The sequence below is a fragment of the Coccinella septempunctata genome, chromosome 3 (genome assembly GCF_907165205.1).
Source record: "Coccinella septempunctata chromosome 3, icCocSept1.1, whole genome shotgun sequence".
NCBI lineage: Eukaryota > Metazoa > Arthropoda > Insecta > Coleoptera > Coccinellidae > Coccinella > Coccinella septempunctata.
This window is the reverse complement of record NC_058191.1, coordinates 1,418,205-1,431,881: the sequence shown is the minus strand read 5'-3', so window position 1 is coordinate 1,431,881 and position 13,677 is coordinate 1,418,205. Positions and strand designations below refer to the sequence as shown.

Genomic DNA, 13,677 nt, shown 5'->3' with positions numbered 1-13,677 from the left:
AACCACCCCTAATCCAAACGCACCCATGCCTTGAAACACACGGTCAAAGGTACAACAATATCGCATCATATTTGGTGGCACGTTCCAGCTATACTTAATTCTGGGTACTGAAATGATGAGGGGGTTGAGCAAGGAAATTACACTTGATGAGATTGAACTGGCAACCGAGTGACTGCTCTATTCAATGGGGCACTCGAAAAAATCCGTTGAAATCGATTTGAAAATTTAATCTAACTGAAATTATCGATCAGAAATTCCACTTGTGATCATTTCGCAAAGTTCGGGTTTATATTTCAAGAAATACCCGGAATTCAAGACTCCAACTGAACTGCGTGATCTTCGATATAATAATAATATTCCATAAAATTCACAACAGCTTACAAAAGATATAAAAAATCATTTTTATAATATACAATATTTCTCTTTTTATTTGGGAAATATTGAAAAAAATTCGCAAAGGTCAACCTGTTGTAAACATTATGGAAAAGTCAATTAAGCTATGTTAAAACTGTGGAATATCATCTGATTAATTTCTGTTAGGAAAAATATCGAATCAATCCAGAATTACATTGTTAATCCTATAAGACATCAGAAACAATGTGTAGGAAAAGTCTGAGAGAGAAAAAGAAAAAAAAATGAAATGAAATAAACATTGAATTTGGCAAACTGAATATCGAAAGAATATTATACCACTAGGCAAATACAGCAGAGAGGTATTCCTCGACACTATATAAAGAACCCTCGATTACAAATTTTGTTACTGCACATTTAAATTTTTTTACATTCATCAGTCTGAGATTATTGTCCAAATTGTTGTAAAGCTTGATTTCTGTAAAACTTGGTGTTGACTCGTATACTTAGCAGTATGGTGTTTAGATATGTATAAGTTGTTGCCATGCCTTGTGTCATAATTTTGATAGTCAGAACATTTTCTTAGGAGATGCCTATTCTGATGAATCTATTTAAGGGCAGTAAAATAAAAATACAAGAAAATGTCAATATCTTGAAATCATGAAAGAATGGACGACCAGGAATCAAGAAGTCTGGTGCCATGCGATTTTATTTGACTAATTCTATAAATGAATGCTACAGATTATGCCGATATTGAAAAAATAATGAAATTTGTTCTACAGGGCGATTTCGTGGACTTAAACGTTAAATATCCGAATTTTTCAAACACAGTACTGCCAATCGAATAACACAGGGTGTATTTGAAGATCAAAATGAAGCGTTTCACCAAAAATCACCTCTACAAAACTTTCAAAATGACAAAGTAAAAAAAAAATTGAAAATGATCCCTGAAATAGATCCTTATACGACCCTAGATCCTTTGGGATGGATATTGTCTCGTTCGATATTTACGTAGTAATGAAAAAAAATGGAAACTTTAGGATTGCCGAATTGTTCTCATTACTTTTTAGTAACTTACACGATTTTATGTAAAGGCTCAATTTGATACCAACTGACAGAAGAGACTAAGGACACAAGTGCAAAAAATAGTATAAAACTTCAAAATCTCACCTATAAAATTCTTCTAAATTATTCACGAATTTTTTCACAATGGTCATCACAATCTTCCTGTTCGAACTTTAAAACAATTGTCGTAAAAATGGGATGAAATGGGGAAACATCATAACACTTTTTCAACATAACTAACATAAGCACTTTGAAGAAACTGTCTCGATTTTCTACATTTTTTTTCACCCTAAATTGCACGATAAAACAATTATGATTCTCTCAAAAGTGACCTGATTCATCTAATCCGATCAACTTGATACTGAACCATTCATTGTCTAGTCATATGTTTGTTTTGTTTCGTTTTTGCGATGCCGGAGTCACCTTTCACAGTCCCGTACTTTTTGTCGAATTTTGTCGAAATTCTAGGGGTTGTATCTAAGCCATCTTGGATATTTTATGCAGACAATTTTTGGTTAAACGACTCATTTTGATCAGTTCTACCTTGTGGCAAAAAAAACCTCACCTTTGAATACACCCTGTTGCAGTCTTTTTGAATCTACTGTTCAAATTTCCGTTCAAATTTTAAAAAACTCCCTGTATATAATTAGAGATCAATAAAGTTATAAATAATAATGCTGTTTTTCATGGTAGCTTCTTTATTTTATAATTATACATATTTTTACAATTCTTAACGGAACTCATCACTTCGCCAATGCTCTTGAAAGTTTCAAAACTACCTTCTATAACACATTCCAGAGAATTCTTCATAACATTGCTGAAAGCAGCATCGAATTCATCCCTTATTCTTGTTATATGACGAAAAGTATCGTCAGTTCTTTCCGTCAAACATTTCCTGAACAGGGTAATTTCTTTTTCATTGTCGTCCATGTGTAGTTTTTGACAGTTTGGGAACAGTTGTTTCGTTATGGTCTGTAACTTCAATAGTTTGTTCTTGACTGCAGCCATATCTGTGTTGTTCATGTAACAGTTGGAAGATGGATTCATCACAGACCTAGGAATGTCGTACTCTTGTCTACTGATGCACATTTTAACATCTCCACTGGCATATTTCGCTTCTTCTTTTCCTATAGCGATCCCTTGTTTTAACTCCTTCACTTTTTGAGAGGCGATGGTTCTTGAAATCGCAGCGTTATTCTGCACGAGGTTCTGGGCGAGTTTAATCAGTCTGTCGAAGCTTTCGATCTCTTTCGCCAATATAATATTCATGGCTTCGAGTTTTGGAGTGAATTCTAGCAGAACAACTTCGTGTGGATGAGAAGGAATTCCCTATAGAAGAAAAATGATTGTATGTCGAAAGAATGACACTATTGATTCGAATAATCGTTTTTCTTTTGGGCAAGATTTAAGTGAGATCCTATATGTTATACCGGGTGAGTCTTTGACTTGTATGGGGAGTCCGGGAGAGTTGAACCCCTTTTCACTCTGAGGCCACTTAAATTGTATCTGTAAATGGTAGCAACTCATTTTTTTGCGTGAAGATATCATGCCCAAATAGGTAACGATAGATAATAGTTGTGTGATGGTGGAATGAACATTTGGAGTACAGCAATTTTTTTTAGGAACCGAAAATTGGCTCATATCTCCCTAACCCATGGGAGAGTTGAACAGGGGGCGAAAGATACTTGACCATAAGTTTATCAGGAAAAACATTGAAGGAAAACAATTTCCAATTACCAACGATTGTCTCTGTTAAGGTTTTCATTATCAAATGTATCAGCGTATAAAATATGTTTTCTATTTCAGAGTCACTCGCACTCATTTCCGAGATGTTTTTAACTTTTTTGAACCTTTGTATATTTTTTTTGAAGCAGTCTATTATCTAAGGTCAGTGTGGAAAACTTGGACCACTGATTATGACTCCCGACCATAGCATTGGTCAAGTCTCCCGCACTCCCTTTTAGTCTATTCAACAGATGTTTTCTCGAAACTTTTACAACTTTTATTAAAAAGGCTCATCGTTTGTAAGACAATATGTATCAACGAAAACAAATAAACTAAATAATACCACGCACCTATTAAACATTTCAGACAGTGTAACAAACAAAAATTATATGAATATCCTGGAAAACGAGGGAACTTTTATGAAACATAAAACAACCCACAAAAACAAAACGTCCCTAACCGCAGGTACCATATTATCAATTCGTTACGCCACACCCTGTATATGGAATGAGTATCATTCAATAGGTCCTTTCGTTTGCCTAAAAAGTGTAGCACTTTTCTACACTCGATCTCAGTATTCGTTTGCTGATTGAATTTACACCAGTATAGAGGAGGTGTAGTTTATCTACATTTACTTTTGAGTATGTGTAGATAAACTACACTTTCTCTACACTGGTGTAAATCGAAGCGAGTGTAGAAAAGTGCTACACTTTTTATCAAACGAAAGGACCTAATGATTGCTGAATTACATGCTATTGTAATTTTAAAAATGCTGCAATGTTACCATTTTGGTTTTATTATAGCCGAATTCATTTTCGCAATAAAATTTTCACATTTTTCTACATTCTGGAGTAGGCAGAAAGTTCTTCTTTTTGTTCAATTTTCATTTAAAATCTAATAATTGATGAGGAAGTTCTGCTTTAGTTTAATAATGAGTTTTAGTTCATTATCAGTTTCAGTTTGAACATGTCTATAATTTCATAAATAATATTAACTTACCGTTATTTTTCCAGGAACATTTCGTTGCGCAAAAACCCCCTCAACAAGTAAAAAGAACATCAATTTGATAGACCGCATCGTGCTTACAACACCAAATCGTTATTCTCATAGAAAACGATGTATCTGCCTTATATAATTGACATGAAGAAGGAAATGCAAACTGTAGAATTTCCCACGAAAACCCAGATAACAGAACACGTTTCTGAAATCAAGAAATACCACCTCTGAAAAATAAAACTCAATTTTCCGGAACGTTCTGTTTATTGTTTTCGATTTAGTCACGTAGAGTTTATTTATTGAAAGAGCTCACATCCATCTATTTACATATATCAGTCATCTCCACTGCATTTTTTATAATCATCTATCGCAGATTGCAGAGTACCACAGACTTGTTGTGCCCTGTCACTTACGCATTGCTTAACCTCTGCACAAATACTTTCCACGTCCTTATGAAGAGTGAGTTCATTTTCTTGAATGCTGGATTTTACTGTGTTGATTTCAGTTTTGATGCATTGGTCAATCGGAGGTTGCTTCAGACATCTGGTAAACGTCGTCATACATTGCGTCCTCAGTTTGGATATTTGGACCAGTCTCTCAGATAGGGTGTTTCTGATTCTTGTCTCGTCTATGCAGATTCTAAGAATGGTACTGTTTATGCCTTGAGATACAGCCCTGAGTTGCGCAGCACATTGTTGATGTTGTGAGTCGTCCGGGCAACCGTTTAGGATGTCCTCGATGTTATTACTGAATTGCACGATTGAATCCTCGCCTCCTTCAATTATGGAATCGAGGGAAGAGAATGTGTGACCAATTACTCCCCCTGTATCTTTCAACACGTGGGTGATGGTGTCGGATAATTCGGTGATCCAGGGGGACAACTCCCTGAGGATGCCTAACACGTGGCCATGAGTAACCTGAAAGAAATTTTCATCAATCATTTTAATCTCGGGAGAAGAGTGGTCGTTTTGTCATCATCCGGGAATATTCTCCAACAAAATTGCAAGATGGAGAAAATTAAAGATGTCAAATCTTTATATGGAAAAGATGAAACTACAATGGAAAACATTTCCAATTGTACACATCAGCTTATTTTCACTTTCTTTCAGTATATATTTTCTAAATTTTCATCTATTGTCATCCTTAACATTCTTATGTTCTTAGTATTTTCCTCATTATCTTTCTTTTTCAATCTTATTTCGTCTAATAGTGTCTCGCGATTGTCAAAACATCTTCAAGCAGCTTACCTACCCAAATATAGCTTAAATTTCTAAAAATAAATAAAGAGTTTTCGACTCCCACAACTATTTGAACAGTAGATTCTTGAGGTCAAAAGAAACAATTTTTTCCAATACCTACCATTTTCTCCGATTCAACCCTGATGAAAAGATATAGCCATTTTAAATTTGTATAATGACCTTCAGGATAAATCTGTAAATCGTTGACACTACAAACCTGCGGGTCTTTTAAACAGAGTTGTATTTAGCCAAAATACCCAATTTTTCGAATCTCACAAATATTTTTTAATTTTTGAAAATCAAATTACTCGAAAACGGCGGATTATACAAGAAAACATAAAGAATACTTTTTTTTTTATTAAAGTTTATTGTGCTTCGATTTCTCAGATCATTAGCACTACGGAACAGTTACATTTCATTTACATATATGTAAAATATATATATAATAGAGTATTCAACAAAAGAGAACTATTAGATAGAATACTTTTATTTTACAAAACGTTCAAATATTAATTAGATTGATCCAACTTACGGTGGTATTCTGCTTTCATCTGTGAGCTAATCTATAACATTTCATATGCTTACAGGAAAATTGTAATTCTGGTCGTTTTTAGTGATCTGTAGCTTAAAGGAATCCGTAACTTTTTACGATAAGTAGTTCAAACGTAAAGACGATAGTTACAGGAACATTTCCAGAATTGCATTATTTACGAATTTGTCAATCGGACACTGACAGATCGTTTTTTTCTCAATATGGTATCTTTTTGAATTATGGTAAAGGAAAATAGTGTTTCTTTTGAAACCTCAATAATTAAAATATTTGTAGGAGTTAAAGACTGACCCTGTATATAGTTATAAAAAATGCAAATCTTTTATCGTTACTGCACATTCTAAAACAACAATCCTTTTTGGAGACTTGATTTCACAACTTTGACCACCATTCATTATTCAGAACAATACTTCGGTGCTATGAATGTGAAAAAAAATCTATAAAGAAAATCAAAAAGTTTATCACCAAAAAATTCTTACAAAATAAACATCATTTTTTCCACCAAAGTTGGTTTTCGAGTATCAAAATGTGAAAAAAACCGGATCAAATATAAACTTCACAAAAACAACAAAAATATAAGTACCACAAAAAGTATATTCGAATATTTAATAAGTTTCGAAGGGTGTGTTTTTTTTTAACTGAATTTTGAGACGAATCATATAGGTGTTGAGCAATGAAAAGGAAATGGTTCCCATTAACAATTTTAAATTCGATTTTGGTGTGCTAGGAAACTTGCTAATTGAGCTGTTTAATGCTAAAGAAATAATGTTATAACTGCCCATCTACTGAAAAAAGAAACTAACAACTAGCATTGCATGTGGAGAGAAACAAGACAGATTTCCCATAGTAGGAATACAAATATAAAAAATCAAACAGAGTATAATTATAAGTGGTACGGATAAAAACAAATCCACACCTTTAAATTATTGTAATAAACACGAGACGTGTTTTCCTCAGAATGTTGTGCTTCAAGGAAATTGAATAAGTAAAAATCTTACGCAGAGATGTCAGAATTCTCCACGCAATTTTCGACTAAATCTAGAAATTTTTTTCCTGCAGACAATGCATAGAGACTGCTAATTTTTTTTAGTTGGTAGAGAATATATCTATAAAATATATTCAATTAAAGTTTATATATACCTTGAATGAGTTGAACGAAAGATAGGAAATGGGAAAATAAAAAAAGAAATTTCGAAAATTCCACTGTTTACTTACCCCTAACAGAAATGCGGAAATAAAAAATCCCGAAATATACTTCATCTTGATCGCACTGAGTACTGCGAACGTTGCAACAACCAAATTTGGTCGTTTTTCGGGAACATCACGAATATAATAGAATACATATAAGTCCTTTATTTGCCAGAGGCTTCTTTTCGTAAATTTAAAATTGTGTAAGTAGCACACAGATTTTCATTGTTCCAATATCACACTACTTCTCGTAAACGCAAATGCTGTTCGAAAACATTGGAACAAAGGAATGCTGAATTTTGCACTCATTATTTCGTAAAAGTCGCATTTTGCAATTTTGAGATGTGTGTCAATTATTGTGAAACAACGAAGTCCTTATATAGGCTCCTAAATAAGGAATGCAAGATGTGGAGATATGGAATGAATGGTTCCCTATGAACCATATTATTAACATCAGATCATGTAGAAAGGGTGTTAGTGAATAAGTGCGACAAACTTGAGAGGGTGATTATGCATGAAAAAATACTACCCTTGCCGTGAATAAACTGCTTCAAGAGTTAGGGATATCGTATCCAATCGTTTTTGAAAATATGTAATCTTCGAGAAAATCACTGTAAAATCATTTAAAACTCAATAACAACTTGAATCGATCCAATAAAAATCAGAATGATGCATTTCCTCAATCTGGTCGCCTTCTTTCTGAAGTTTGGTTCTTTGTTCTTTGCATAGGCTTCATGAATGTTCTTATTTTGAAATGAAGTCAGTTTATCAACGGCTTCGATTTGAAACGAGTTTTCTGAAAATGGCAAGTCGTAAATTAATAAACGCTGAGGCTAATAGGGCTATCGGAATGCTACAGGGTGGCCTAACTCAGGTTGTTGTAGCGGAAAGGCTCCAAGTCAGCCAAAGTCTGATATCTCGACTTTGGAATAGGTTCAGGGAGACAGGTTCCGTGTTGGAAAAACCAAGGCTTGGTGGGCGACGAAAAACAACACCTGCTCAGGATCGTTTCATCGCCGTTTCGGCGAGAAGAAACCCTACATCTACGTGTAGAATGCCACGGAATACTCTTCAAAATGCAGATGGGGTCCAAGTTTCCCTAGAAACCATCAGACGACGTGTGAACCTAGGTTGTAGACGTCCATAAGCGTCAAAGACTGGAATAGGCAAGGCAAAATATCAATTGGAACGATCAATGGCGTAATGTCCTTTTCACTGATGAATCCAGATATGGACGATTTTCAGATTCTCGAAGAATAAGGGTATGGACAATCCCACGCATACCCCGTAATCGTCGCTATGTCCAAGAAGTCCATCCATTCCGAGGGGGTAGTGTTATGGTATGGGCCGGGATATGTTTCAACGATTGCACAGATCTACACATTTGTCCTGGGAATATGACTTAAACTATAGGGAGCATGTCATTGACAATGTTGTGCTAAATTTTCACGCTGGTATTGGTGAAACTTTTCAATTTCTAGACGATAACGCTAGACCGCACCGTGCAGCCATAGTTGAGAATGCTCGCGAGGAGCTTGGTATTCCACATTTACCAAAACCTCCGCATTCACCAGATTTGAATTGCATAGAACATGCATGGGATATGCTCCAAAGAAGATTAGATAATCATCATCCTACCCCAGAATCCTCAAATGATCTGAGAGAGCTTCTGCCCCGTTTATGGAACAAAATTTCTCAAGAAATGTTCAACAACCTCGTGTGTAGTATGCAAGGAAGGTATCAAGCTGTTATTGCTGCCCGTGGGGGCCATACATTGTATTGATAGTCTTAAAATGCTTGAATTCTCTGTAAATGAAATTTCGTTATTTTACTCGATTTTTCTTAACCATCCTGTATACGCTGCAGACCTACAGGCTTAAATTAATTTGCATATTAATATAAATTTTCATCACAAAAATCTTATTTTAACCATATTTTTTTTGCAATTTGAGTCAATATCCCTAACTCATGTGGAGCAGTTTACTTTGTTTCAGGAGATAAGTACCGGATGTTAATTTTTTTGTAAAAGCTGACTATTCATTTATTTCTCTGAAACCGGTCGAGATATGCGAATGAAATTTGGTGTTTTGTAAGAGGTTTTTCGTATTTAGCAGAATATTGACACAGACCTACTAGCTTCGTTACAAAATGTCTGATGTATTGAAGAAATAAAAAATACCTCCAAGATGTTTCAATATATACAGGGTGGCTTTAAATCAATACGAAAGACTCAAAGACATGACTCCTCGATGAAAATTAGCATTGGTAGTTCATATAAATTTTTTTTGGGGAATCGACCACCCTTTCAAGAAACAGACTTCAGAAGGCGTTGACGAGTTGAATTGCATACATTTTGGGACACACTGTGAATTATTTTATACCAATAAAATAAAAATGAATGGTGAGTTTTATTCCATATGATTACCAACATACCTACATCACACAATTTCTGAAATTTCATGGAATAATTTGAGAGTTAGGCTGTTTCAAAACTATAAACTGTTTCCCCTCATAACATTGCCGTATTTCTATTTCTTTTTCAGTAATATTTGAGAATTTACCCATTTCTCCTTCCATTTTATCACCCGTATAAAAAAACAAACCATTTCTTAAATGAAATCGAACAAGCAATTTATATTTGTGTTTCGATTTTCAAGATATCATCTATGCTTCCGAAAGGAACAAAGTGATTTCAATAAAAAATTAAAAAAGTGAATCCTGATTTTGGACTTGTTTTTATTCCAACTTATAATATTATATGACATTTCATGAAATTAATGAACGTACAAGTTCAAGTACCCAGTCGGAACTCTCAAAAAAATCAATCAGATATCGATTAGTTTCCCTTCAATTTATTTTTAACGCATTCGGCGAAATCGTCTGAAATCTGCTCTATATCCAAATCCAGATTGCCCAGGTTATCTTCGATACAATTGTTCGCCTCATCGTAGATATTGGCGGCATTATCATCTATCTCAGATTTGATCTGGTTGGCCGTGGAATACGTCTGATCGATTTGGTTTTGGATGCAATTTTTCAAGTTTTTGTTACTGATCGGATGGAGAAGCAGACATGTGGGTATCACAGAGGCGGCCTTTACTTTCACGTATGCCAATTTCGCAAGTTTCAATTTCAGAACTTCGAAGGAAAATGTTTTTTTACATTGGAGTATACGTCCGGATCGTATTTTCAACCATTTGCTCCATTTTTCCTTTCGGACGCAACTAGAAATACTTTTTTTGTGATTTTTCGCCTCTTTTGTGGCATTCTTCACAATAGCTTCCAAATCATCCAGTTGCTCGTTTATATTCTGTACAGAAACATTGACGATGGATTTGATTCCTTTTCTGTATTGGTTAATGTTAGATGCTTCTTGGAAGGCGGCTTTCAAGGCGTAGGATTTCAATTTGAGTACCTCCTTTGTCATTTCCAGTAATATACGGACTCTTGACTCCGATAATCCTGAGGGACTTACATTTCCAGATGTTGACTCAAGGTTGCTGTCAGCAGCACTTGCCTGAAATATGTGGAAAATTCAGAACAAAAATCATAGTGCTGACTCTATAATTAACTTGAAGATATGTATATGCTTGTTGAAGAGTGCTTTTCGAGAAATTTCAAAAATATGGGGTTAGAAAAAAATTCGCCAACACCGAATGGTTACTCCGAGTTCAATGAAATTTCGACATTTATCACAGGAGAAGTTGTTCTTTTGGAATGTGTACGATATTTGGACCTACGATGATTCTTCTGGGAGGCATGCGTATCGAAGGGTGATTATCGAAAGGTTTTTAAAAATATGGGGTTAGTTAAAAATTCGTCAAGACCAAAAGGTTGCACCAAGGTCTGTGAAATTTTGAGACTTATCACTAGAAGAAATGCCCTTCCAGAATTTGTATCATATTCATACCTACTATGATTTTTCTGGGAGATATAGGAGTAGAAGTGTGATAATTGAAAAATTCCCATTGGTATTAGTTGAAAATTTGTCAAGACCGAACGGTTTCATCGAGGTCTTGAGATTTATCACTACAAGAGTTGGTCTTTCAGAATATGTATCGTATTTTGAGTACTGATAAAGTCGAATACGCATCCTTTCTCAGAAATAAATTAGCGCGTTTGCGATGATAAAATATAGGAAAGAAGAGATATTTCGTTGAAATTTTGAATACAGTAATGGTCTAATGAAATCTGAATATACGATTTGGGTATCCATCTATTATTTGGATAAAAGTACCTATAGCGTACTACATTAAAATTAGTAATGCAAGTCTGTCCCTGATATTAAATAACTTACGTCAAACTGAAATGTCAAAAGTAATAAAATATACGTATAATCTAAAACTTCACATTTCATTTTAACTGATCTCTAACTTATGCCCATATGTAGACGGATTTACTACCAACTTGAACAATACCGAATAAATATGTATTTTAGGAAGGTAGGTTCTCCTGATAAACAAAATATATTGTCTCTACTAATAATGTACAATGTAACAATTATCTCCCTCTGTTACAAAACGGCTAGACTTCTGAATATTAGAAATTTCAAATAGAAGTTATCTCGGAGCACAATTTTTGTTTGGATGATTCATTGTTATTCGACAATATTTTTCATCCTCAATTTCATTGTGGGGCATCGCAACTGAACAAATCTTTAAAAATAAATTGTAGCACATTTGAAGAAATTTCAAAGAAAATATTAACATGAATGTATTCAGTAGTAGATTCCATTCAGTAAATCTTTAAATGCATCATATGCTGAGAAAAGGCAAAAAAAATTTCAATACTTACAAGTGCAATTGAAAATAGGACTAAGCAAAAAAATTTCCACATTTCGAAAACGATCAGTTTAGCCCAGCAAACGAATTCAATCTCGGAAAACGAGAACAGATACAAATGATCTAAAATATTCAATTTGGTTCATAATATTGAGTGTTTTAATCAATCCTTACAGATACTGATTTATCTCAGGAAATATGGAGAGCTATAGATATTTTTCAATCCCCTCACACTCTGCTAAAGTCTATAGTTCCGAATGACTCATAACGTAACGACATTCTTCTCTGAATTAGAAAATTATCTTGATGGAACTCCATTTTATATTCATTTCCTCGATTAGCACGATCACAAAAAAAAAGTTCCTCTTCTGAAGACTTCGAAATATGGGAAACAAACAGAATACAGCTAAAATCGTTGATTAGCAGGCTATGGAATGTTGAAGTTTATTTTGTTTTCTGCTTCTGTACGAACTATTATTTCGAGCTTTTGGATTTTGCAACAATTTTGCGCTGAATTTTGTGAAAAAAATTATATATTGAAAATTCAGATGAAAGTCATTATTCTTGCTATTATTCCATGACTTTCTTGAAAACTGGTAGATTAACGGTTGTTTGTTATTTATTCAATTTAATTTGTTTTAGCATTAACAAGAATCCTAACAGAAATTGCCAATTACACGAATTTTCGAAAAACAGGGAAAGAAAGAAAATACACGGTAGATCGTGAACACAAAATAGGTCAAGGAGTAGAAAGGGTGACACTATGTTATTGGTATCCACCTACATATTATATTTCTACACAATATTTCTGTGTTAAAAACAAACAGACTTTGTTTTTGTTTAATCCAGATCCAATTTGATAAAGACTGTTGAAAATCCATTAAAGTTTGTAATTTTAACTTTCATCTCACAAACGGTTTCAACGAAGAATGATTTTTCGGAATATAGTTTTTCCTTGATGTCATTCTTCTTCTCCGAACACAATATTTCACCAACATCTTCCAGTTTCTTCATTAAAACCAGTACATACCATGAAAATAGCAGAAATTCAAAGAACTAAACTATTAAAAGGGAGTTGAACACTGACTAAGGATTATTAGATCATTTCGAAAAAAAAAGTTTTCTTCATAATTTCTCTTATATTTGCTCCGCTTCCGAATAATTTGAGTCATTCTCTATCTGAAATTTTGATTTGAGGTATTCTTTTTGTATAGTGTTAACCCTATTGGCTAACTATAAGTGAGGGATATCCTGGACACGGAAATGAACAACCGTATCAATTCGGCATCACGGGAATTCTGGAAGCTAAAGGACAGAGTGTTTCAAAATCACGACCTCAATCTCAAGACCAAGGCAGCTGTTTACAAAGCAGTGGTCCTCCCAACGTTTCTTCACGGAAGCGAAAGCTGATGGATGCCCTATAGGCGACATATTAAATAACTTGAACAAACGCAACAACGTTATCCAAGACAAATAATGCACATTACATGGTTCTACAAAGTTTCAAATGCAGAAGTCTTGCAGCGCGCGAGTTTCATAACAACTGAGACTCAAGTAACGAGGGTCCGACTCAGATGGAGCGACCACATTCTGAGAATGCAAGACACAAGACTCCCCAAAATAGGTCTGTATGGCGGATTCACAGAGGGAGCTCGAAAACCAGGAGGCCCGTATAAGCGGTTTAAAGATATACTGCATCAATCCCTGAAATCAGTTAATGCCAATCATAACTGGGAACAACTAGCGTTAGACAGATCACAGTGGAGGTCTTTGGTCCACAGTT

General features: G+C 34.5%; 3 protein-coding genes across 3 annotated transcripts; all 3 read right to left on the bottom strand.

Moving 5' to 3' along the window:
- Positions 1–2,096: 2,096 nt before the first annotated feature.
- LOC123310086 lies at positions 2,097–4,343 on the bottom strand. Its single transcript, XM_044893464.1, has 2 exons — positions 4,141–4,343; positions 2,097–2,745 (listed from the first exon to the last, which is right to left on the bottom strand). The coding sequence occupies exons 1-2, from the start codon at positions 4,216–4,218 to the stop codon at positions 2,101–2,103; spliced, it is 723 nt and encodes a 240-aa protein (XP_044749399.1). The 5' UTR covers positions 4,219–4,343; the 3' UTR covers positions 2,097–2,100.
- A 39-nt stretch (positions 4,344–4,382) lies between these two features.
- On the bottom strand, positions 4,383–7,295 carry LOC123310087. The gene is made up of 2 exons (XM_044893466.1): positions 7,141–7,295; positions 4,383–5,054 (listed from the first exon to the last, which is right to left on the bottom strand). Exons 1-2 carry the CDS (start codon positions 7,183–7,185, stop codon positions 4,470–4,472), a joined length of 630 nt encoding a protein of 209 aa, XP_044749401.1. The 5' UTR covers positions 7,186–7,295; the 3' UTR covers positions 4,383–4,469.
- Positions 7,296–9,829: 2,534 nt separating this feature from the next.
- LOC123309249 lies at positions 9,830–12,062 on the bottom strand. Its single transcript, XM_044892249.1, has 2 exons — positions 11,908–12,062; positions 9,830–10,630 (listed from the first exon to the last, which is right to left on the bottom strand). The coding sequence occupies exons 1-2, from the start codon at positions 11,947–11,949 to the stop codon at positions 9,950–9,952; spliced, it is 723 nt and encodes a 240-aa protein (XP_044748184.1). The 5' UTR covers positions 11,950–12,062; the 3' UTR covers positions 9,830–9,949.
- Positions 12,063–13,677: the final 1,615 nt, after the last annotated feature.

Excerpts from the sequence above, each read along its gene's own strand:
- LOC123310086 (XM_044893464.1), bottom strand. The coding sequence starts at position 4,218 with ATGCGGTCTATCAAATTGATGTTCTTTTTACTTGTTGAGGGGGTTTTT. Across the intron at positions 2,746-4,140 it reads ATGTTCCTGGAAAAATAACG|GGAATTCCTTCTCATCCACA; the intron begins GTAAGTTAATAT and ends TTTCTTCTATAG.
- LOC123310087 (XM_044893466.1), bottom strand. The coding sequence starts at position 7,185 with ATGAAGTATATTTCGGGATTTTTTATTTCCGCATTTCTGTTAGGG. Across the intron at positions 5,055-7,140 it reads TTTCCGCATTTCTGTTAGGG|GTTACTCATGGCCACGTGTT; the intron begins GTAAGTAAACAG and ends AATTTCTTTCAG.
- LOC123309249 (XM_044892249.1), bottom strand. The coding sequence starts at position 11,949 with ATGTGGAAATTTTTTTGCTTAGTCCTATTTTCAATTGCACTT. Across the intron at positions 10,631-11,907 it reads TCCTATTTTCAATTGCACTT|GCAAGTGCTGCTGACAGCAA; the intron begins GTAAGTATTGAA and ends CACATATTTCAG.